This window comes from Narcine bancroftii, chromosome 12 (assembly GCF_036971445.1).
Source record: "Narcine bancroftii isolate sNarBan1 chromosome 12, sNarBan1.hap1, whole genome shotgun sequence".
NCBI lineage: Eukaryota > Metazoa > Chordata > Chondrichthyes > Torpediniformes > Narcinidae > Narcine > Narcine bancroftii.
This window is the reverse complement of record NC_091480.1, coordinates 72,573,676-72,597,399: the sequence shown is the minus strand read 5'-3', so window position 1 is coordinate 72,597,399 and position 23,724 is coordinate 72,573,676. Positions and strand designations below refer to the sequence as shown.

The 23,724-nt window shown below is 44.1% G+C and overlaps 1 protein-coding gene across 3 annotated transcripts in view; it reads right to left on the bottom strand.

Annotated features, from left to right (window-relative positions):
- The window catches only part of LOC138747530 (collagen alpha-1(XV) chain-like), a 108,991-nt gene that overhangs the window by 28,070 nt on the left and 57,197 nt on the right, over positions 1–23,724 (bottom strand). For 2 of the 3 annotated variants that reach the window (XM_069906822.1, XM_069906820.1), the window contains 6 exons: positions 19,524–19,559; positions 12,902–12,991; positions 10,275–10,310; positions 8,802–8,864; positions 4,150–4,233; positions 1,684–1,728 (listed from right to left, as the gene is read on the bottom strand). In XM_069906822.1, the coding sequence (XP_069762923.1) occupies positions 1,684–1,728; positions 4,150–4,233; positions 8,802–8,864; positions 10,275–10,310; positions 12,902–12,991; positions 19,524–19,559 (354 nt within the window). The remainder of the gene's footprint in view (positions 1–1,683; positions 1,729–4,149; positions 4,234–8,801; positions 8,865–10,274; positions 10,311–12,901; positions 12,992–19,523; positions 19,560–23,724) is intronic. The other variant, XM_069906821.1, reaches the window with a different exon arrangement.

Below are 23,724 nucleotides of genomic sequence, written 5' to 3'. Positions count from 1 at the left end.
GACCTCCTTCCACTTCACAGCCACACCCAGTGGTGGTTTGTCTTCCAAGTCCAGAAATTTCTAGGTCATCTGCACATGCCCAGTCCATCTCCCACTCTCTCAGCAGTCCACCTTCACTTTGGCTCTCAAAGGCAAACTCACTTTTTAACATTAAATCACACAACACATAGGTCAATACACAACACAGAACTCTGTAACACTGTGTTCATAGGAGAGGATCAAAAATCTCTTGAAGTCAAGAAAAAAAAGGTCGAAAGTGTATGTGGAGCTGACAGAAATTGGCATATAGGAATAAAAAGGAAGCTGAGAAATTAAGTCACTGAAAGTCAATAACCCCCATAGACACATTGACCTTCCGAGTGAAGCAACACTTCACTTGTGAATCTGGTGCTTCTGTTGTGGCCTTCTCTATACTAGAGGAACTATAAGATTCTCCCAGTGGCCAACCATTTCCATTCTATGTACCGTTCCCACACCAACATGTCTATTCATGGCCTCGTGCACTGTCAAACCGAGGCTACCTGCAAATTGGAGGAACAACACCTCATATTCTGTCTGAGCAATTTCCAACTGGACGCCATTAACATCGACTTCTCCAATTTACGTTAAACTCTTCCCTCGAGTGTCTCTCTCTTTCCCAATCCCTCAGTCTCATTTCCTCCAGCCCCTTGCCTTCTCTCACCTATCAGAGAGCTCGCCTCTCCCCCTACTATATTTTTTCTCCTCTACCCTCCCACCTGCATCCAGCCGTGGCCTCTTAACTGTCAACCTGTGCTCCTCTCCTTGCTCCTTCCTCTCTCCTCTCCTTCCCTACCCTCTCCCCATCTTTTTATTCAGGCACCTGCCTGTTTTTTTGTTCAGACGCTAGGTTATGCTTTACTTCCTATAGATGCCTTGTACTCATTCCTTACCCAAGGCACCTTCCCCTTAGAGGTGCTGTAGCAAGTGTCCAAGCCTTCAAAATTTCCCTTGGCAACAATGAAGTACAAAGTCTAGTTCAAACCCCACCCAGCCCATGTCTGATGTTGATTCAACCCCTTGTGAATGTTCAAGGCTTGTATTGTACTACAGGAGCCATTAAACATTCTGGGAGAGGAATTGACAGCAATACAGTAGAAGCCCTAAATACGGACCACTCAGGGATTGGGTCGGTCTGGATTTTTGGATTTTCCAGATTCACAGGCAGTACTTTTGAAATTCAAATTTAAGAGAATTAACAGGTAAATTTTGATAGTTTATTAACAAAACATTTTTTCATATTAAAACAAAAGTAGAAAAAAAACAAATAAATATTTGTTCTTACATTTCCGTGACTTCCGTGTTGTTGCCTCTGTGTATCTGTGGCACTTCCGCCCACAGACATGCACGCAAAAGCCGAGAGTTTTCGAGAAGCCCAGATTCTCGGATGGTCTGGGTTTCAGCTAAGAGTTTTTAAGAAGTCCAGATTCTCGGGTGATCTGGATTTCTGGCATCCGGATTTTTGGACTTTTACTGTACTTTCTTAACCAGCGAAACACCTTGCATTCACATAATGGACCAGAGTGGACTGACAGCAGGAATAAAGAAGTTGCAGTGTGCATGTCAAAACTGTCCTTTTACTATCTGGTCATTCTTAATTATAACATTACACCTGTGTAATATTGACATAAGTGAAATCAACTGTATGAATAATGGATTTTTTACCGGTCTTCCTGGAAGGCCAATCTCTCCCTTTTGCATTTTCAGCAACTGTATCAAAACCAAAAGGGTAATAATTATTAATACTTCCCTCACCCAATAATTTTCCGTCTGCTCCTTCAAAACCACAACTGAATTACGTTTCTAGCAGTATTTTAATGTATCATGTTAAGTGCTGATTTATGTTGATGTGATGGCCAGGGTGAAGGAATCATTTTTGGTCGTTTACGACATTACTCACAGCTGTCAACGCAATTCTTAGCGAGGTAGGTGTGTCTCCGTCGCTGGTGCTAAACGTGTACACATGCGCATCCGTTGCTGATGTACTCTCTTCTGCCTTCAATGCACCTCAGTAAATGAGCAGAGCTAACAATTGATACTCCTGCATACAACATGCAGTAGTGGCCAGAAATTAAACTCTCAGATACCTGTGTTAAGGTTTGGAGACCAGGCACGATAAATAACATGATAAGTTCATACTTTCTGTTCCTAATTTCTTGGCTCCATTCATGTATTATTATGGCCTCATTGCCAATGAAAGCTGCCATTGTCACACTATAATTACAGTCCCTTACCATGCTTCAGTGCTCTTTCTTTTTTATTTTAGGAATATTTAAAAAAATTACAGAGGAAATATTAGGTAGAACATGAAAACTTAAGATTTTTAGTACAACTCAAAGATAAAATCTGCCATGCAGGTTGATAGGATAGTTAAGCAGGCCTTCAGTAGTCGAGGGATTGAGTTCAAGAGTCGGGAGGTAAGGACTCTATTCCTTGGAGTGTGGAGGAATGAGAGGAGATTTGATAGAGGTTTACAAAATTCTGAGAGGGTTAGACCAGCAATTCTCAACCTTTTTCTTTCCACTCACATACCACTTTAAATAATCCCTATGCCATCGGTGCTCTGTGATTAGTAAGGGATTGCTTAAGGTGGAATGTGAGTGGGAAGGGTCAGTTGAGAATTACTGCTCCAGACCCAATTGTTACTGAAATATTTTGCTTGAGAAAAATCGTCATTGGCCCATTTCCTTTGGAGATCTGAAACCGTGCATGTAACGAGTCAATTAGCTATGATTAAAACAGTGGTTTTCAACCTTTTTCTTTCCACCCACATCCCACCTTAAGCAATCCCTTACTAATCACAGAGCACCGATGGGATAAGGATTACTTAAAGTGGGATGTGAGTGGAAAGAAAAAGGTTGAGAACCACTGGTGTAGACAGAGTAAATGTGAGTAGGCTCTTTCCACTTAGATTAGGAGAGAAAAATACAAGAGGACGTGCACTTAGGGTGAAAAGGGAAAGGTTTAGGGGGAACATTAGGGAGAACCTTGTCACTCAGAGTGTGGTGGGAATGTGGAGGAACGAGTTGCCATCTAATGTGGTAAATGCGGGCTCATTCTTAAGTTTTAAGAATAAACTGGATAGATACATGGATGGGAGAGGTCTGGAGGGTTGTGGAATGGGTGCAGGTCAGTGGAACTAGTGGTATGATGTTTCTGGCACAGACTAGAAGGGGCGAATGGACTGTTTTTCAGTGCTGTATGGTTCAATGGTAATGTTGAAGCTCTACAAATCTCTGGTGAGACCATACTTGGAAAATTGTGTTCAGTTCTGGTCACCTCATTACTGGAAAAATCTGGAAGTTATGGAGAGGGTGCAGAGGAGGTATACCAGGATTGGAAAATATGTCTTATAAGGCAAGGTGAGCAGAGCTGGGCCTTTTCTCTTTGGATCAAAGAAGGGTGAGAGGTCTATGTGAGGCATAGATGAGTTAGACAGCCATCACCTTTTTCCCAGGGAGGGAGTAGCAAATGCCAGAGGACATCTGTAGAGTAGAGCGACATTTAGGGGAAACATCAGGGGTGTTTTTTTTTACACAGGTTCCTGGAATGCCTTGCCGGAATGGTGGTGGAGGCTGGGACAATAGGACCATTTAAGAAACTCTTAGACAGGCACATGGATGAAAGAACAATAGAGGGTTATGAAGTGGGAGGGTTTCATTTTTTTAATGTATATATAGGTTAGCACATTATTGTGGGCCAGAGGGCCTATACTGTGCTGTAATATTCTATGTTCAATGTCTTATCAAGATTTTGCAAGTGTACATAGATTGATTTCTGTTGATTTGTATATTTGGGCAGGGTGTGAGATTACAGATAATAGTGTGAGCAAGAAGACTTCAGTTTAAGTATTATGTGAGTTGGTTATTTTCTCTCCTCCATCTGTTTCCATGCACCATGCAGTTTTCCATCCTGCACTCACCATCAATGGCTTTTCTGAGAGGGATTGCCCAGTTCCAGAGAGCTGTTGCCCACACCCATTGCAGACTCTCTGAACTTACTTCACCAATAGAACTTGACAAAATAGTCAGGCTTTCTGTTCTTACACCAGTTAGGCTGATTTTGAGTTGAACTCCTGAACAAGGAAATGTCACAGTTCCTGAATTGAATGCCACTTCTGAGAGCATTTACCTGACGGTAAGAAGAGTCTAATCCTGGTTGGCCTGGTTGACCAATGGGCCCTGGAATACATTCACATTCCTTCTCACAGACACCCTGTTTCACAGATTTGGGAAAATATGGAACACAGTTATAGTATGTACAGAGCACTGGACACAGACTGTTCATAAAAATAACCCCCAGACTCACTTTAATCAGTCGACATTTGGTTTTGTTTAGCATCTACAATACATCAGGAATAACCTTCAAGCTGTACTCTTAGTCCCCCACTCTACTCACTTTACACCTACGACTGTGTAGCTCAGTATGACAATAACACCATCTACAAATTTGCCGACGATACCACGATAGTGGATTGTATAAAGGAAGGGGATGAGTCAGCATATGGGAGGGAGAATGAAAACTTGGCTGAATGGTCCACCAACAACAACCTTGCACTCAATGTCACCCAAACTAAGGAGCTGATTGTTGACTTCAGGAAAGGAAAGCCAGAGGTGGACGATCCAGTGATTATTGGGGGATCAGGGGTGGAGAGGGTGAGCAAATTTAAGTTCTTGGGAGTCACTATCTCAGAGGATCTTTGCTGGACCCAACGCACTAATGTTGTCGTGAAGATTTGGTATGACACCAGAAACCCTGGCAAATTTTTACAGAGTTGTGGTGGAATGTGTGCTGACCCTGGAGCATAAAGCCCTGCAAAGGTTAGTGGACACAGCCCAGGACACCACAGGCAAAACCCTCGCCACCATCGAGAACATCTACAGGGAACGCTGTCGTCAGAGAGTAGCAGCAATCATCAAGGATCCACACCGCCCAGCACACGCTCTGTTCTCGCAGCTGCCATCAAGAAAGAGGTCTAGGTGCCACAAGACTCACACCAGCAGGTTCAGGAACAGTTGCTCCCCCTCCACCATAAGACTCCTCAACAACAAACAATCATTTAAGGACTCTTGCTTCCGCACTTTATTGATTGATTTTCTTTGTTGTCTCTGATTTGCATAGTTTGTTTACATTTGTTATTTGTTTACATCTGTACGTTGTGTACAGTTTATTTTTTGCACTACCAATTAGAGGTAATTCTGCTGCGCCCGCAGGAAAAATGGAATCTCAGAGTTGTATGTGATTTCATGCATGTACTCTGACAATAAATCGGAAATCCCAGTCAGAAAAAAAGGCGAGGAATGTGATAATGGTAATGTGTTTATTGTCATACACAGAAGAAGTCCGAAAATCCGGACTGCTCAAGGATTGGGTTGGTCAGGTTCGAATTTTCCGGATTCTTGGGCAGTACTTTTAAAATTCAAAGTTAAGGAGGAATAAAGAAGAGATGAACAGGTAAAATTTGATGGTTTATTCATTAGCAAATACGGCATGCTTCATTTATCAAAACAAGTAGAAAAAGAAAAATGCCACTGTGCATCTGTGGCACTCACACACGCACACACACACGCATGCACGCGCACACGCACTCTCACGCGTACATGCACACATGCATGCACATACGCACGCACGCACAAGCACACGCATGCAAAAGCCGCTAAATTTAAAAAGTCTGAGGGGTTTCGAAAAATCCAGATTCTCAGGTGATCCTGATTTCTGGCATTCAGATTTTTTGACTTCTACTGTACATATGCACTGAAATTCTTACTTGTTGCAGTTGAACTAATACTTCGTAAATGAAATGACAATAGTATAAATTAAATTAAAAAGAGATAAAAATGAATATTCCCAGTTTTCATGTGGCAAGGAAAATAGTGGAGATAAAATAGTCAAGACAGACCTTTCTGTGGTGTCAGAACAGTCACTGATTAGTGAAACAATGGGAAGTATAAGAGCCTGATAGCCATTGGAAAGACATTGTTATTGATCCCAGAGGTGCTGGCAGTGAGAAGAGGTTGTGACCAGGGTGATGGGGGTCCTTTATGATGTCGGCTGCCTTCTTGAGGCAGTGCCTCACATACAGTAGATGTCTGTAATGGATGGGAAATGGTTGGCAACCTACTGCAGCCTTCTGCATTCCTGGGCATTTGAATTACCAGACCAGGCTGTGAGGCAACTAGTCCGTGTACTTTCCACAGAGGACGTTTGATGGACTATTTGAACACAAATCTCCTCAGACTTCTTAGAAAGTAAAGACATGGGTCTGGCTTCTTTATGGTTGCCTCGATATGCTGACTCCAGGAGAAGGTTTTCGAAGCTTGCAGAGGGATCTGGACCAGCTAGAAAAATGGGCTGAAAAATGCCAGATGGAATTTAATGCAGACAAGTGTGAGGTGTTGAATTTTGGAAGGACAAACCAAGGTAGGTCATACCCAGTAAATAGTCGAGCACTGAGGAGTATGGAGGAGCAGAGGGATCTGGGAATACAAATACATAATTCCCTGCAAGTGGCGTCACAGGTAGACAGGGTTGTAAAGAGAGCTTTTTGGCATCTTGGCCTCCAACAATCAAAGTATTGAGTATGAGTTGGATGTTATAGTGAGGTCGTATAAGACATTGGTAAGGCCAAATTTGGAGCATTGTGTGCAGTTCTGGTTGCCAAGCTATAGGAAGGATATCAGTAAGTTTGAAAGAGTGCAGAGAAGGTTTGCTAGGATGTCGCCGGGTCTTTAGGAGTGGAGTTACAGGGAAAGATTAAACAGGTTAGGACTTTATTCCTTGAAGCATAGAAGAATGAGGGGAAATTTGTTAGAGGTTTACAGAATTATGAGGGGTATGGACAGAGTAAATGTGAGTAGGCTCTTTTCACTTAGATTATGAGAGATAAATGCAAGAGGACATGACTTTAGGGTGAAAGGGGAAAGGTTTAGGGGGAACATTAGGGGGAAGCTATAGAAATGAGAAACCCTAACAAACAAGAAAATAGCAATTGGTATCTACCTTTGAACTCTCTGTCTGGGCACCCTCCAGCTACATGGCATGAACATTGACTTTACTACTTTCCATTAAACCTGCTCGCCTTTTCTTCCCCCTCCCCCTTTTCCCGTCTTTCACTTACACAGCCCTATCATCCCCAACTCCCCCTTATTGTTGCTGGCCTTCCCTCCTTTCTCCTCCTATCATCTCCTGTCTTTGCCCCCCCCTCCCCCATACTGTTTTGCCAGATGCCTGCCGGCATTTTCTCACACTCTGATGAAGGCCTCAAGCCCTTTGCTACATAAAGGACACTGTTTGACCTGCTGAGCTTCTCCAGCATTTTGTGTTTTTTTTTTACTTCAACCTCGGGGTCAGCAGAATTTGGTGATTTACTTCTGGAATATTGATGCTGTGTCTGGTACCCTGAACCCAAGCTCTCCCTGGCTCCTCTGACTGAAAGTCTTTGATTCTCACTAACACTTGGTGAAACAGTTTAAAGAAAAAAGAAACAAAATAATCGTGATGCTCTCCTACACTGGGTCATTTTAGTTCGTTTAGCCAGTTTACCCATTTATCAGTCAATAATGATGAGAGAATAAGCAGATGAAACACTGTTCAGAAGTGGAGGACTGGTAATGGTAATAAAAATCAATCAAAGCCATATGGCTCTCAAGAGCAGTTTAAATAAATAAATTCTGTTGGCTATTAGTAGTAATTCTTCTATATCTCACAGGTTGCCATTACTTCTACCTGGGTCCAGTCATTGAGCATGAGGTCGACAGTTGGACCTGGGGGGAAAGGTTCCCATTTGATGCCCATGAGTTTTCAGAAAGTATGAATGTTATAAAAATTGGATAGAAACCCTCCCATGCCAGGCTCAGTTACGTGTCACAGCTGAGACAAGCTAGTTCCGTGTGGAGAAGGAAGGAAAGTGAGATCCTTCTTGGTCTCTGCGGCTTGGTTACTCACTGCCTTATCTGTTGAGCAACCAGTTGAACTAACCAATGGAAAGGGGTGGTACGATGATGTGGAAATAGTTTTCAATGTGCTTGATTATAATAAGAGTTGAAACATAGCACAAGATGTCTGAATTGGCCAGTGCAATGGTACACCTTTTAAAAAAAATTTAGACATACAGCACTAGGCCCTTCTGGCCCACGTGCCCATGCTGCCCAGTTACACCCAACTGTGAGAGGAAATCCATGCGACATGGGGAGAACACACAAACTCCTCCCAGACAGTGCTGGATTTGAACCCCAGTCACTAGCGCTGCAACATCGTTGGGCTAACCGCTATACTAATTGTGCCGTCCTTTCCCCAGGCAAGAAAGTTGGAGGAAGCATTGCAACAATGTCAGCACTCACAGGTAAACATAAAAGTTCTTGGGCTAATTCTTAGTCATCTGAATGAAACATGAAGTATTGTAGGGACTGTGAGCTGTGACTCCTTTGAACTTTTGTAGCAAATCACAACCTCCAGTCATTCCCTTCTTGAACTCTAGTGAGCAGGGACAAATATATGCTCCTCTGCAAGAACTCCGTGACTTACCTGAACTGGTAGAACAGGACCAAGAAAGCAAACTGGTTGAAACTGGTACCATTTCAAGTTGCTGAGCTAGATCGGGAAATATTGGAGTGCATTCCACACTTACACTGCCTGAAGCTGTTCCAACACTGTAAATCATGGGTTAAGCCAAGATCCAGCAGCTATTCATCAGTACAGATTTGAGCACAGACATTTAGAAGATGAAGCTGTAAGTCAGAGCTCTAAAGTTAAAAAAATATATACATTTGACCTGGGATACTGACCGGCTGCCCAGGTCGTCCAACGAGACCAGGAAACCCTGGGGGACCAGAGAGTCCACGGAGTCCCTGTATTTGAGAGACAAATCAACATTATGAATTGTCGGGCATTGCATAAACCAGAGTCAATTTCATGGAATTTTGAATTTTTGGGGGACATTTGTTTGAAATGCACAATAGATGAAGGTAACATCTGATGGCAAATGCGAAATAGACATAAAAGCAAGACTAGCAATGGCAAGAACAGCATTTATAGAAATGAGAAACATCCTAACGAACAAGAAAATAGCAATTGGTGTCCGCCTTAGAACTCTCAACTGCTACATTTTCCCTACACTGATGTGTGGCTGCGAATCATGGCCCATCACAAATGCAATGGAAAAAAGAATCAATGCAGCAGAGATGTGGTTTCTCAGAAGAACATCGTGCATATGGACAGGATTACAAACGAAGAAGTTCTACAAAGAATGAGAACAAAACACACATTACTTAAAAGAATCAGACAACAGCAATCAAAATTCTTTGGACACATCATGCGATGAGATACATGAGAACATTTAGTTACAAATTGAAAGCTGGAAAGAAAGAGAAGCCGAGGCCGACACAGAATGAACACGATCGACGGATTAATATCATGGTTAGAAACAGGGGAGGCAATAACTACAATTTGGAGAGTCGGAGACCATGATGGATGGAGAACCATGATCGTCTAGGTAAGGCACCTGAATGACGATTAAGGGGAACTGACTGGGGAGATGGAGAAATGCTGGTTAGGGATTTTTAGCAAAAAACTTTCAAAACATTTAATTTGAAATTCAGCAATTGATTCTAGATGACTTCTCAACTTTGAACCTGAGGTGAATAGACTTTCCAAAGGGATTAAGATAAATTGGTCGAGGAGGAGGGTGGGAATTGATCGATTTCTATTCCTGAGCCAAAGGGTAAAACTTTTCAGGTTTTTTTCCTAATTAAAATGAACCAAGATGAAACATAATGTTCATAAGTAGTTTGATAAACATTATATAGGCTGAAGGGCCTACACCTGATCCCCCACTATGTTTTTGAACAATGGGAGGAAACCAGATCCCCCAGGGAAAACCCATGCAGGCACGGGGAGAACATACACATTCCTTACAGACAGCGCAGGATTCAAACCCCAGTCCCAATCGCTGGTGAGGTAATAGCTACCCCCAACCGTGCTGCCCCAGTTGATTAGCTCCATCCTAGAAAACTGGCTAAACTAACTAAAGAAAGAAAAATATGTAGTGGAAATTTCTACATGCCTAGCTTTTGATTGGTTCACCAAGAATTAACTTTGATTACACATTCAGTGCAGGAATCTCATCATCTAATAGAGTCAGCATTACAGAAGCTTCAATATCAATTGCTAAGGCTTGCTCAAAGCTTGTTCTTACAATGAAAAAAATGATGTTTATGCTCACTCAGTTACAAATGAAAATCCTGACAGTAAGAACATACCTGTTCACCTCGAAGACCAGGGTCACCTTTTTCACCCTTTAACCAAACATGAAGACACAATTAGAAATTCAATCAATACAGAATGTTTGAAGCCTCTGTTCCTTCTAAGCTTTAACTTGGAACCATCAGCACAGCTCGATAGAAGCAGGAAATTGTCCCCTCCATTTCCCATGTCCACTGCAGCTTAGTACCAATCCCGTTCCTGCAGTTAACATCCAAGACAACCAACAAAGACAAAGCTACTTTGTAGAGTCCTCTTTGGTGCTGTTATACAGGGTATCCCACAAGCTTGATGAGCCCCTCTGCTGCATCGACCAGAAGAACCCAACCTCATATGGAAATAAAGCCATGAACTTATTAGTGAGGATAGAACATAGTTGCTCAGCTGGCTTTGAGTGCTACAGATACTTAAAGGAATGTATTATAGTGTCGAGTGGAACTGTGAATTGGCATCACCAAGGAGTGAATCTATGGATTAGTGGTGAGGATTCATCATCATCAAATCATAGGAGAAGACCATTCAGCCCTTAGACCCTGCAACTACATTTGTTACAGTCATGATTGGTCAGTACCCTCTTCCTGGAAGAGGAACTTCAGTTACATCTTCCAGAGGAATTATGGGAGATTTTTGGATTGATTAATACCTCTTCAATATGTGCTTGTCATTCTTTGATTCAGTTTAAAGTGGTACACATGGCTCATATGAAATTTGAAGAGACTTTGCAACCTTTTATAAATTATTTCCACATGACTTAGTTAGTAGAATTATTTTATTTATTTTCTCATTGTGAGGACCAGACAATTAATTTTTATTAATAAATTCTCAGGATAGGCTGCCCAGTCTTACTTTTTCCTTTTATTAAGATTAGGTGGGGTTTCATATACTAAGGTTTGTTTTCTTTTTTTGAAGATTTCAGTTTGAGGAGATAAGGACAGATTCGTTAATTGTGCTGTAAGGCAATATGGCGTCATATGATGTCATATTGTGAAATTTTTCCTGTTTTTGATTATGTATTCCTATTCTCCTCATGTATTATTGACCTATAATATGATTAATAAAAAGATTGGAAAAGAAAGACAGTACCTGTTTCCTGCTTTCTCTCCACTCCACTTAATCCCTTTAGCCAGAAGGGTCCCATCCAACTCCCTTTGGATTATATCTAATGAACTGGCTCCACAATTCTGAGTGAAGACATTTCTCCTCAAATCAGTCCTAATTGGCTTACACCTTATTGTTAGACTTTGACCCCTTATTCTGGACTTCCCCAATGTAAGAATATAAGAAATAGGAGCAGGAGTCGACCATCGAGCCTGTTCCACCATTCAACGAGATCATGATTGGGTCATCTCCACCTACCTGCCTTTTCCCCATATCCCGTCATTCCCCTACTATGTAAAAATCCATCCAACCTTGTCTTAAATATATTTATTGAATATATTTATTAAATATATCTATTGATTCAATGAGCAGCGAATTTCACAGATTCACACCCTCTGGGAAAAGCAATCCCTCCTCATTGTCCTAATATCGGTAACATTCATCCTGCATCTAGCCTGTTTATTCCTGTCAGATGTTTATATGTCTCAATGAGATCCCCTCTCATTCTTCACAATTCCAATAGTCCATGGTCAACCCAGTCTTTTTCTAGACGTCAGTCCTGCCATGCCAGCATCAAGGAGCTTGCAGAATTGGAAAAGTTGGAGTAAAAACTTTTCACCTAATCTTTTCAATAAAAATAGACTTTTATTGGACAATGATAGCAGAAGAATGAGTTAAAAATCTCAGCATCCTATATCCCAGCCTAACCCTGCCCATGTTCTGCTGCCTATGTTTTTGAGGCAAGCTGCCATGCCAATCAGAGCCCAGCTGAATATTTCAAGTAGATTTGAGTGGTGCATATGTTGCCAGTGGAACAGTCCTATGTTGGAGAGGTTTTGGATAGATATTTTACATATTGCCTGCCTGTATGTGTGTTTGGTCTGCTTGTGTGTCTGCATTTTTTGCACCGAGGACCAGAGAACGCTGTTTCATTGGGTTGCACTTAAGCGACAATAAACTTGATTTGACTAAAGTGACCACATCAGCCTATTTGTACAATGGAAGGAACATCAATTACTCCATTGATTATCACTTGAAGCCTGGATGGTTATACATGCTGTTTCGAGCTTCACAAGGATCTGCCCAGCCAGTACATCCCCATCCTGAGCCTCACCGTACTGGGAGTTCACTCCCGTGCTGCCCCTTTGGAGAAGGGTCTGCTCCCTCCCAAGCTCAGTGGCAACTCAGTGAGAATGAAACACAATCAGACCGCAGAAATGGACTGGCTCACCAGGTGCTGGTGTATCATGTGCTCAGCCAGTTTCTGGTTGGTTTCCTGAAAACCATCCTACGGCCGGTTGATAAGGTGGGGGGGGGGGGAGAGGGGGGTAGGTGGGGGCTTCATTGTCTGTGAAGCAAATTGGAAACCATGGGGACATTGAATGTAATAGAAAGCCAAATAGGCATCATTTGCTTTACAACTTTTGATTAGAAGTTGCAGCTTCGAAGCAGTTTGTCAATTTACTGGAAAAGAAACAAAATAGTGAAAGGCAAAATATTATTTTTGAACATCCATTTGAAGACTTACTTTGAGGTTTGGGCAGTGATGCCCTGAACCATGTGGACACTCAGCGGCAGGTCCAGGCCGTCCCAGGGGACCTGGATCACCTTTTGCACCCTAACAAAACAAAAAAAATCAGTCTTTGGTTGATCCCAAATGAAATCTGAACTTGTCGATATTTCAAAAGGACATGAAGCTCAAGCAGGTGGATTCAGCTGAGATTTAAAAAAAAAACACACAGAAATGCTGGAGGAGCTCAGCCGGTCTCACAGCGTCCATAGGAAGTAAAAATACATTACCGACGATTCAGGTCTGAGCCCTTCTTCAAGGTATAAGCAAAGAATAGGCATCAGAATAAAGACCGAAGTATAGCAGGAGGATGAGTCCAGACCAACAAAAGGTGTTCATTGAAAATGATAAAGAGAGGTGAGAATTGATTTTGGCTCTGTGAAAGGAGACAGAGGGAAAAGGGGAGAGGCAGGGAGAGAGTGAGGGAGAGAGACAGAGCTGGGGGAAAGGCAACAAGAGGAAGAAGAAGGGAGGACGTTTAGCAGAAACGGGAGAATTTGAGGTTAATCCCATCTGGTTGGGGAGTGCCCAGATGAAAGATAAGGTGTTGTTCCTCCAATTTGTGGTCTTCTCAGTCTGGCCGTGCATGAGATCATGGACAGACAGGTCAGCAAGGGAACTGGTCAAGGAACTGAGATCCACACTATTATGGGAGACAGAGCCATGGTGCTCAACAAAGCCATCTCCCAGTCTGCATCCAGTCTCTCCATAACAGGAGCACCAGATGCAGTAGATGACCCCTGCAATGAAATGTTGCTTCACTTGGAAGGACCGCTTGGGGCCCTGAATGATGGTGAGGGAGGAGGTGTGGGTGTAAATGGAGCATCTCTTGCGGTCATAAGGGCAGGTGCCAAGGGGACAATCGGTGGGAAGGGAGCAGTGGACAAGGGAGTCATGGAGGAAGCAGTCCCTGCAGAAGGCTGAGAGGGGAGGAGAGAGGAATGCGAGTCTGGTGATAGGAACATGTGGCAGAAATAGCGGAGGAGGTTATGTTAGGCAAGGAGGCTGGAGGGGTGGTAGGTGAGGACAAGGGGAATCCTGTCCTTGTTGCATGTGGGGTCCAGGGAAGATGTGTGGGTAATGGAGGATATACAGGTGAGGGCTGAGTTGATGATGGTAGAGGGAAGGCCACATTGTTTGAAGAAAGAGGACATCTCCGATGATCCGGCATGGAAGTCCATTTCCTGGGTTCAGATGCGATGGAGATGGAAGAATTGAGGGAATGGAATGAAATCCTTACAGGGGACAGGTGGGAAGAGGTGTATTTGAAGTAGTTGTGGGAGTTGGTGGGTTTTTCTCCTGAGATGGAGATGGAGAGATTGAGAAAAGGGAGAGTGTTGCTAGAAATGGACCAAGTGAATTGGTGATTGTACTTGGCCCTGCACCATCTGAGAAACAGAGGTTCTCATTCAATGTGATGAGAAAAGATGGCACTTTACTAATTGTTCACCTGTTGGACAGGTTCATGATGAACCAAGACTCTGTGGTACTTCTATACTGGTTTGGGCCAGTTGTAAGCTATTATAATGATTGTAACACAGTTATGGATCAGGGGTAAGCCATGTGGGACTGAGAGGAGGAGAAACTTCTTCACTCAGAGGGTTGTGAACTTTATAAACTCCCTGTTGTTGAGCCCAGTTCATGAGATATATTCAAAAGGGATATGGCTCTATTGGCTAAAGGGATGATATGGTGTTGCCTGTGATGATGTGGTGATGTCTGTGATGATGTGATGTTGCCTGTGATGATGTGATGTTGCCTGTGATAATGTGGTGTTGCCTGTGATGATGTGATGTTGCCTGTGATGATGTGATGTTGCCTGTGATAATGTGGTGATGCCTGTGATAATGTGGTGATGCCTGTGATGACGTGGTGTTGCCTGTGATGATGTGGTGATGTCTGTGATGATGTGCTGTTGCCTGTGATGATGTGGTGTTGCCTGTGATGATGTGGTGATGTCTGTGATGATGTGCTGTTGCCTGTGATGATGTGGTGTTGCCTGTGATGATGTGGTGTTGCCTGTGATGATGTGGTGATGTCTGTGATGATGTGCTGTTGCCTGTGACGACGTGGTGTTGCCTGTGATGATGTGGTGATGTCTGTGATGATGTGCTGTTGCCTGTGATGATGTGGTGTTGCCTGTGATGATGTGGTGATGTCTGTGATGATGTGCTGTTGCCTGTGATAATGTGGTGATATCTATGACGATCTGGGGTTGTCTGTGATGATGTGATGTTGCCTGTGATGATGTGGTGTTGCCTGTGATGATGTGGTGTTGCCTATGATGATGTGGTGTTGCCTGTGCTGATGTGGTGATGTCTGTGATGATGTGGTGTTGCCTGTGATGATGTGATGTTGCCTGTGATGATGTGATGTTGCCTGTGATGATGTGCTGTTGCCTGTGATGATGTGGTGTTGCCTGTGATGATGTGATGTTGCCTGTGATGATGTGGTGTTGCCTGTGCTGATGTGGTGATGTCTGTGATGATGTGGTGTTGCCTGTCATGATGTGATGTTGCCTGTGATGATGTGATGTTGCCTGTGATGATGTGATGTTGCCTGTGATGATGTGATGTTGCCTGTGATAATGTGGTGTTGCCTGTGATGATGTGATGTTGCCTGTGATGATGTGGTGTTGCCTGTGATGATGTGATGTTGCCTGTGATGATGTGATGATGTCTGTGATGATGTGGTGTTGCCTGTAATGATGTGATGTTGCCTGTGATGATGTGATGTTGCCTGTGATAATGTGGTGTTGCCTGTGATGATGTGATGTTGCCTGTGATGATGTGATGTTGCCTGTGATAATGTGGTGATGCCTGTGATAATGTGGTGATGCCTGTGATGACGTGGTGTTGCCTGTGATGATGTGGTGATGTCTGTGATGATGTGCTGTTGCCTGTGATGATGTGGTGTTGCCTGTGATGATGTGATGTTGCCTGTGATGATGTGATGTTGCCTGTGATGATGTGCTGTTGCCTGTGATGATGTGGTGTTGCCTTTGATGATGTGGTGATGTCTGTGATGATGTGCTGTTGCCTGTGATGATGTGGTGTTGCCTGTGATGATGTGGTGTTGCCTGTGATGATGTGGTGATGTCTGTGATGATGTGCTGTTGCCTGTGATGACGTGGTGTTGCCTGTGATGATGTGGTGATGTCTGTGATGATGTGCTGTTGCCTGTGATGATGTGGTGTTGCCTGTGATGATGTGGTGATGTCTGTGATGATGTGGTGATGTCTGTGATGATGTGCTGTTGCCTGTGATAATGTGCTGTTGCCTGTGATGATGCTGTGTTGCCTGTGATGATGTGGTGTTGCCTATGATGATGCTGTGTTGCCTGTGATGATGTGGTGTTGCCTGTGCTGATGTGGTGATGTCTGTGATGATGTGGTGTTGCCTGTGATGATGTGATGTTGCCTGTGATGATGTGATGTTGCCTGTGATGATGTGCTGTTGCCTGTGATGATGTGGTGTTGCCTGTGATGATGTGATGTTGCCTGTGATGATGTGGTGTTGCCTGTGCTGATGTGGTGATGTCTGTGATGATGTGGTGTTGCCTGTGATGATGTGATGTTGCCTGTGATGATGTGATGTTGCCTGTGATGATGTGATGTTGCCTGTGATAATGTGGTGTTGCCTGTGATGATGTGATGTTGCCTGTGATGATGTGATGTTGCCTGTGATAATGTGGTGATGCCTGTGATAATGTGGTGATGCCTGTGATGACGTGGTGTTGCCTGTGATGATGTGGTGATGTCTGTGATGATGTGCTGTTGCCTGTGATGATGTGGTGTTGTCTGTGATGATGTGGTGATGTCTGTGATGATGTGCTGTTGCCTGTGATGATGTGGTGTTGCCTGTGATGATGTGGTGATGTCTGTGATGATGTGCTGTTGCCTGTGATGATGTGGTGTTGCCTGTGATGATGTGGTGTTGCCTGTGATGATGTGGTGATGTCTGTGATGATGTGCTGTTGCCTGTGATGACGTGGTGTTGCCTGTGATGATGTGGTGATGTCTGTGATGATGTGCTGTTGCCTGTGATGATGTGGTGTTGCCTGTGATGATGTGGTGATGTCTGTGATGATGTGGTGATGTCTGTGATGATGTGCTGTTGCCTGTGATAATGTGGTGATATCTATGACGATCTGGGGTTGTCTGTGATGATGTGATGTTGCCTGTGATGATGTGCTGTTGCCTGTGATGATGTGGTGTTGCCTGTGATGATGTGGTGTTGCCTATGATGATGTGGTGTTGCCTGTGCTGATGTGGTGATGTCTGTGATGATGTGGTGTTGCCTGTGATGATGTGATGTTGCCTGTGATGATGTGATGTTGCCTGTGATGATGTGCTGTTGCCTGTGATGATGTGGTGTTGCCTGTGATGATGTGATGTTGCCTGTGATGATGTGGTGTTGCCTGTGATGATGTGACGTTGCCTGTGATGATGTGATGATGTCTGTGATGATGTGGTGTTGCCTGTGATTATGTGATGTTGCCTGTGATGATGTGATGTTGCCTGTGATGATGTGATGTTGCCTGTGATAATGTGGTGTTGCCTGTGATGATGTGGTGATGCCTGTGATGATGTGGTGTTGCCTGTGATGATGTGATGTTGCCTGTGATAATGTGGTGATGCCTGTGATAATGTGGTGATGCCTGTGATGACGTGGTGTTGCCTGTGATGATGTGGTGATGTCTGTGATGATGTGCTGTTGCCTGTGATGATGTGATGTTGCCTGTGATAATGTGGTGATGCCTGTGATAATGTGGTGATGCCTGTGATGACATGGTGTTGCCTGTGATGATGTGGTGATGTCTGTGATGATGTGCTGTTGCCTGTGATAATGTGGTGATGCCTGTGATAATGTGGTGATGCCTGTGATGATGTGGTGTTGCCTGTGATGATGTGGTGATGTCTGTGATGATGTGCTGTTGCCTGTGATGATGTGGTGTTGCCTGTGATGATGTGCTGTTGCCTGTGATGATGTGATGTTGCCTGTGATGATGTGATGTTGCCTGTGATGATGTGATGTTGCCTGTGATAATGTGGTGATGCCTGTGATGACGTGGTGTTGCCTGTGATGATGTGATGTTGCCTGTGATAATGTGCTGTTGCCTGTGATGATGTGCTGTTGCCTGTGATAATGTGGTGTTGCCTGTGATGATGTGATGCTGCCTGTGATGATGTGATGTTGCCTGTGATAATGTGGTGATGCCTGTGATAATGTGGTGATGCCTGTGATGATGTGGTGTTGCCTGTGATGATGTGATGTTGTCTGTGATAATGTGGTGATGCCTGTGATAATGTGGTGATGCCTGTGATGACGTGGTGTTGCCTGTGATGATGTGGTGATGTCTGTGATGATGTGCTGTTGCCTGTGATGATGTGATGTTGCCTGTGATAATGTGGTGATGCCTGTGATAATGTGGTGATGCCTGTGATGACGTGGTGTTGCCTGTGATGATGTGGTGTTGCCTGTGGTGATGTCTGTGATGATGTGGTGATGTCTGTGATGATGTTGTGTGTGGAGAAAGCAGGAATTGGGTATTGAAGTCATATGTGAAACACAAAAATCTGCAGACACCGTTATAGAAGTAAAATGCAATGCTGGAGAAACTCAGCAGGTCAAATATTGTACTTTATGTGGCAAAGAATGAATTTTCAATGACTCGTTGCACTTCATGGATTTAGATGCATGAAGCATGTTAAAAATCTGGCAGGAAATCACATAAATAGGCTATATGTAAAATAACGGTATATCAAAAGAAAACTTTAAGGTGATTTCATGATCATAATTCCAAAATCCATAAAATATACCCAGAAATGTTCAGGAAGAAAATCCGCTGTTGTTCAGTGTTATCAGCATTTAGGTTTATGTCTGTTAGCCTTGTAGTATCGACTGGAACAGAATATGATGCAGCAGGTACATGCTAAATGTCGGCAGACTTGGAGTCTCGCGGATCCAGTTCAAACTATTCTTGCCTGTTTACTAATTATTTGGTTAAACCTAGGCAGTATTTCTCCTGATTCCTGATGAGGGGTTTGGACCTGAAACATTGACTATCTATTGCCTTCCACAGAAGTTTCTCTAGACCAGAGGTTCTCAACCATTTTCTTTCCACTCACATCCCACTTTAAGTAATCCCTATGCCATTGATGCTCTGTGAATAGTAAGGGATTGCTTAAGGTGAGTGGGAAGGGAAGGTTGAGAATCTTTGCTCTGGACATAATTGTTACTGAAATATTTTGCTTGAGAAAAATTGTCATTGGTCCATTTCCTTTGGAGTTCTGAAACCGTGCACTGAACGAGTCAATGAGGGACGATTCATACAGTGGTTTTTCAAACTTTTTTGTCCACCCACGTACACCTTAAGCAATCCCTTACTAATCACAGAGCACCGATGGCATAGGGATTACTTAAAGTGGTATGTGAGTGGAAAGAAAGAAGTTGAGAAGCACTGCTCTAGCATCTCTCCTGTTTAGTGTGGCCTTTTTCTCCTACTGCTTCACCACCTGGTTACATTCTTTACATTCACATTGAGCAATCGAGATTTCTGAACTGAAATAGACACTTACCTTGGCTCCAGGCTCCCCTTGCTTCCCCTTTTGGCCCTGTAAACATAATTCAAATGTGGATTAATCAGCACAATCTGAAACACAACGGTGTAGTAAAACAATTCCCAGATTCTTTCAGAACCTGCCCAAGTTCACATTCAAGTCTATTGTCACATATCAAAGATGCAGTGAAAGAGGTTGTCTATATTTAGTGTAGAGCGAATGGGGCTTGTGCCAGCTTTGACAAACGTTTCCTGTGATGATGTGGTGTTGCCTGTGATGATGTGGTGATGTCTGTGATTATGTGATGTTGCCTGTGATGATGTGATGTTGCCTGTGATGATGTGGTGTGGCCTGTGATGATGTGGTGTTGCCTGTGATGATGTGGTGATGTCTGTGATGATGTGGTGATGTCTGTGATGATGTGGTGATGTCTGTGATGATGTGGTGTTGCCTGTGATGATGTAATGTTTCCTGTGATGATGTGGTGTTGCCTGTGATGATGTGGTGATGCCTGTGATGATGTGGTGATGTCTGTGATGATGTGGTGTTGCCTGTGATGATGTGGTGTTGCCTGTGATGATGTGGTGTTGCCTGTGATGATGTGATGTTGCCTGTGATGATGTGGTGTTGCTTGTGATGATGTGGTATTGCCTGTGATGATGTGATGTTGCCTGTGATGATGTGGTGTTGCCTGTGATGATGTGATGTTGCCTGTGATGATGTGGTGTCGCCTGAGATGATGTGGTGATGCCTGTGATGATGTGGTGTTGCCTGTGATGATGTGATGTTGCCTGTGATAATGTGGTGATGCCTGTGATGATGTGGTGATGTCTGTGATGATGTGGTGTTGCCTGTGATGATGTGATGTTGCCTGTGATAATGTGGTGATGCCTGTGATGATGTGGTGATGTCTGTGATGATGTGGTGTTGCCTGTGATGATGTGGTGTTGCCTGTGATGATGTGGTGTTGCCTGTGATGATGTGATGTTGCCTGTGATGATGTGGTGTTGCTTGTGATAATGTGGTATTGCCTGTGATGATGTGATGTTGCCTGTGATGATGTGGTGTTGCCTGTGATGATGTGATGTTGCCTGTGATGATGTGGTGTCGTCTGAGATGATGTGGTGATGCCTGTGATGATGTGGTGTTGCCTGTGATGATGTGATGTTGCCTGTGATAATGTGGTGATGCCTGTGATGATGTGGTGATGTCTGTGATGATGTGGTGTTGCCTGTGATGATGTGATTTTGCCTGTGATGATGTGGTGTCGCCTGAGATGATGTGGTGATGCCTGTGATGATGTGATGTTGCCTGTGATGATGTGGTGTTGCCTGTGATGATGTGATGTTGCCTGTGATGATGTGATGTTGCCTGTGATAATGTGGTGATGCCTGTGATGATGTGGTGTTGCCTGTGATGATGTGGTGATGTCTGTGATGATGTGATGATGCCTGTGATGATGTGATATTGCCTGTGATGATGTGATGTTGCCTGTGATAATGTGGTGATGCCTGTGATGATGTGGTGTTGCCTGTGATGATGTGGTGATGTCTGTGATGATGTGATGTTGCCTGTGATGATGTGGTGATGCCTGAGATAATGTGGTGATGCCTGTGATGATGTGGTGATATCTGTGATGATGTGGTGATGTCTGTGATTATGTGGTGATGCCTGTGAAGATGTGGTGTTGCCTGTGATGATGTGGTGATGTCTGTGATGATGTGGTGATGCCTGTGATGATGTGGTGTTGCCTGTGATGATGTGGTGATGTCTGTGATGATGTGATGATGCCTGTGATGATGTGATATTGCCTGTGATGATGTGATGTTGCCTGTGATAATGTGGTGATGCCTGTGATGATGTGGTGATGTCTGTGATTATATGGTGTTGCCTGTAATGATGTGGTGATGTCTGTGATGATGTGGTGTTGCCTGTGATGATGTGGTGTTGCCTGTGATGATGTGGTGATGTCTGTGATGACGTGATGTTGCCTGTGATGATGTGGTGTCGCCTGAGATGATGTGGTGATGCCTGTGATGATGTGGTGATGTCTGTGATGATGTGATGTTGCCTGTGATGATGTGGTGATGCCTGAGATGATGTGGTGATGCCTGTGATGATGTGGTGTTGCCTGTGATGATATGGTGATGTCTGTGATTATGTGGTGATGCCTGTGAAGATGTGGTGTTGCCTGTGATGATGTGGTGATGTCTGTGATGATGTAGTGATGGCTGTGATGATGTGGTGTTGCCTGTGACGATGTGGTGATGTCTGTGATGATGTGGTAATGCCTGTGATGATGTGCTGTTGCCTGTGATGATGTGGTGTTGCCTGTGATGATGTGGTGTGGCCTGTGATGATGTGGTGATGTCTGTGATGAGGTGGTGATGTCTGTGATGATGTGGTGTTGCCTGTGATGATGTGGTGTTGTCTGTGATGATGTGGTGTGGCCTGTGATAATGTGGTGATATCTATGACGATCTGGGGTTGTCTGTGATGATGTGGTGATGCCTGTGATGATGTGGTGTTGCCTGTGATGATGTGGTGATGTCTGTGATGATGTGGTGATGTCTGTGATGATGTGGTGTTGCCTGTGATGATGTGGTGTGGCCTGTGATGATGTGGTGATATCTATGACGATCTGGGGTTGTCTGTGATGATGTGGTGATGCCTGTGATGATGTGGTGTTGCCTGTGATGATGTGGTGATGCCTGTGATGATGTGGCGTTGCCTGTGATGATGTGGTGTGGCCTGTGATGATGTGGTGATATCTATGATGATCTGGGGTTGTCTGTGATGATGTGGTGATGCCTGTGATGATGTGGTGTTGCCTGTGATTATGTGGTGATGCCTGTGATGATGTGGTGTGGCCTGTGATGATGTGGTGATATCTATGACGATCTGGGGTTGTCTGTGATGATGTGGTGATGCCTGTGATGATGTGGTGTTGCCTGTGATGATGTGGTGTTGCCTGTGATGATGTTGTGATGCCTGTGATGATGTGGTGATGTCTGTGATGATGTGGTGATGCCTGTGATGATGTGGTGTTGCCTGTGATGATGTTGTGATTCCTGTGATGATGTGGTGATGTCTGTGATGATGTGGTGATGCCTGTGATGATGTGGTGTTGCCTGTGATGATGTGGTGTTGCCTGTGATGATGTGGTGTGGCCTGTGATGATGTGGTGATATCTATGACGCTCTGGGGTTGTCTGTGATGATGTGGTGATGCCTGTGATGATGTGGTGTTGCCTGTGATGATGTGGTGTTGCCTGTGATGATGTTGTGATGCCTGTGATGATGTGGTGATGTCTGTGATGATGTGGTGTTGCCTGTGATGATGTGGTGATTTCTGTGATGATGTGGTGATGCCTGTGATGATGTGGTGAGGCCTGTGATGATGTGGTGATATCTATGACGATGTGGGGTTGTCTGTGATGTTGTGGTGTTGCCTGTGATGATGTGGTGTGGCCTGTGATGATGTGGTGATATCTATGACGATCTGGGGTTGTCTGTGATGATGTGGTGATGCCTGTGATGATGTGGTGTTGCCTGTGATGATGTGGTGATGCCTGTGATGATGTGGCGTTGCCTGTGATGATGTGGTGTGGCCTGTGATGATGTGGTGATATCTATGACGATCTGGGGTTGTCTGTGATGATGTGGTGATGCCTGTGATGATGTGGTGTTGCCTGTGATTATGTGGTGATGCCTGTGATGATGTGGTGTGGCCTGTGATGATGTGGTGATATCTATGACGATCTGGGGTTGTCTGTGATGATGTGGTGATGCCTGTGATGATGTGGTGTTGCCTGTGATGATGTGGTGTTGCCTGTGATGATGTTGTGATGCCTGTGATGATGTGGTGATGTCTGTGATGATGTGGTGATGCCTGTGATGATGTGGTGTTGCCTGTGATGATGTTGTGATTCCTGTGATGATGTGGTGATGTCTGTGATGATGTGGTGATGCCTGTGATGATGTGGTGTTGCCTGTGATGATGTGGTGTTGCCTGTGATGATGTGGTGTGGCCTGTGATGATGTGGTGATATCTATGACGCTCTGGGGTTGTCTGTGATGATGTGGTGATGCCTGTGATGATGTGGTGTTGCCTGTGATGATGTGGTGTTGCCTGTGATGATGTTGTGATGCCTGTGATGATGTGGTGATGTCTGTGATGATGTGGTGTTGCCTGTGATGATGTGGTGATTTCTGTGATG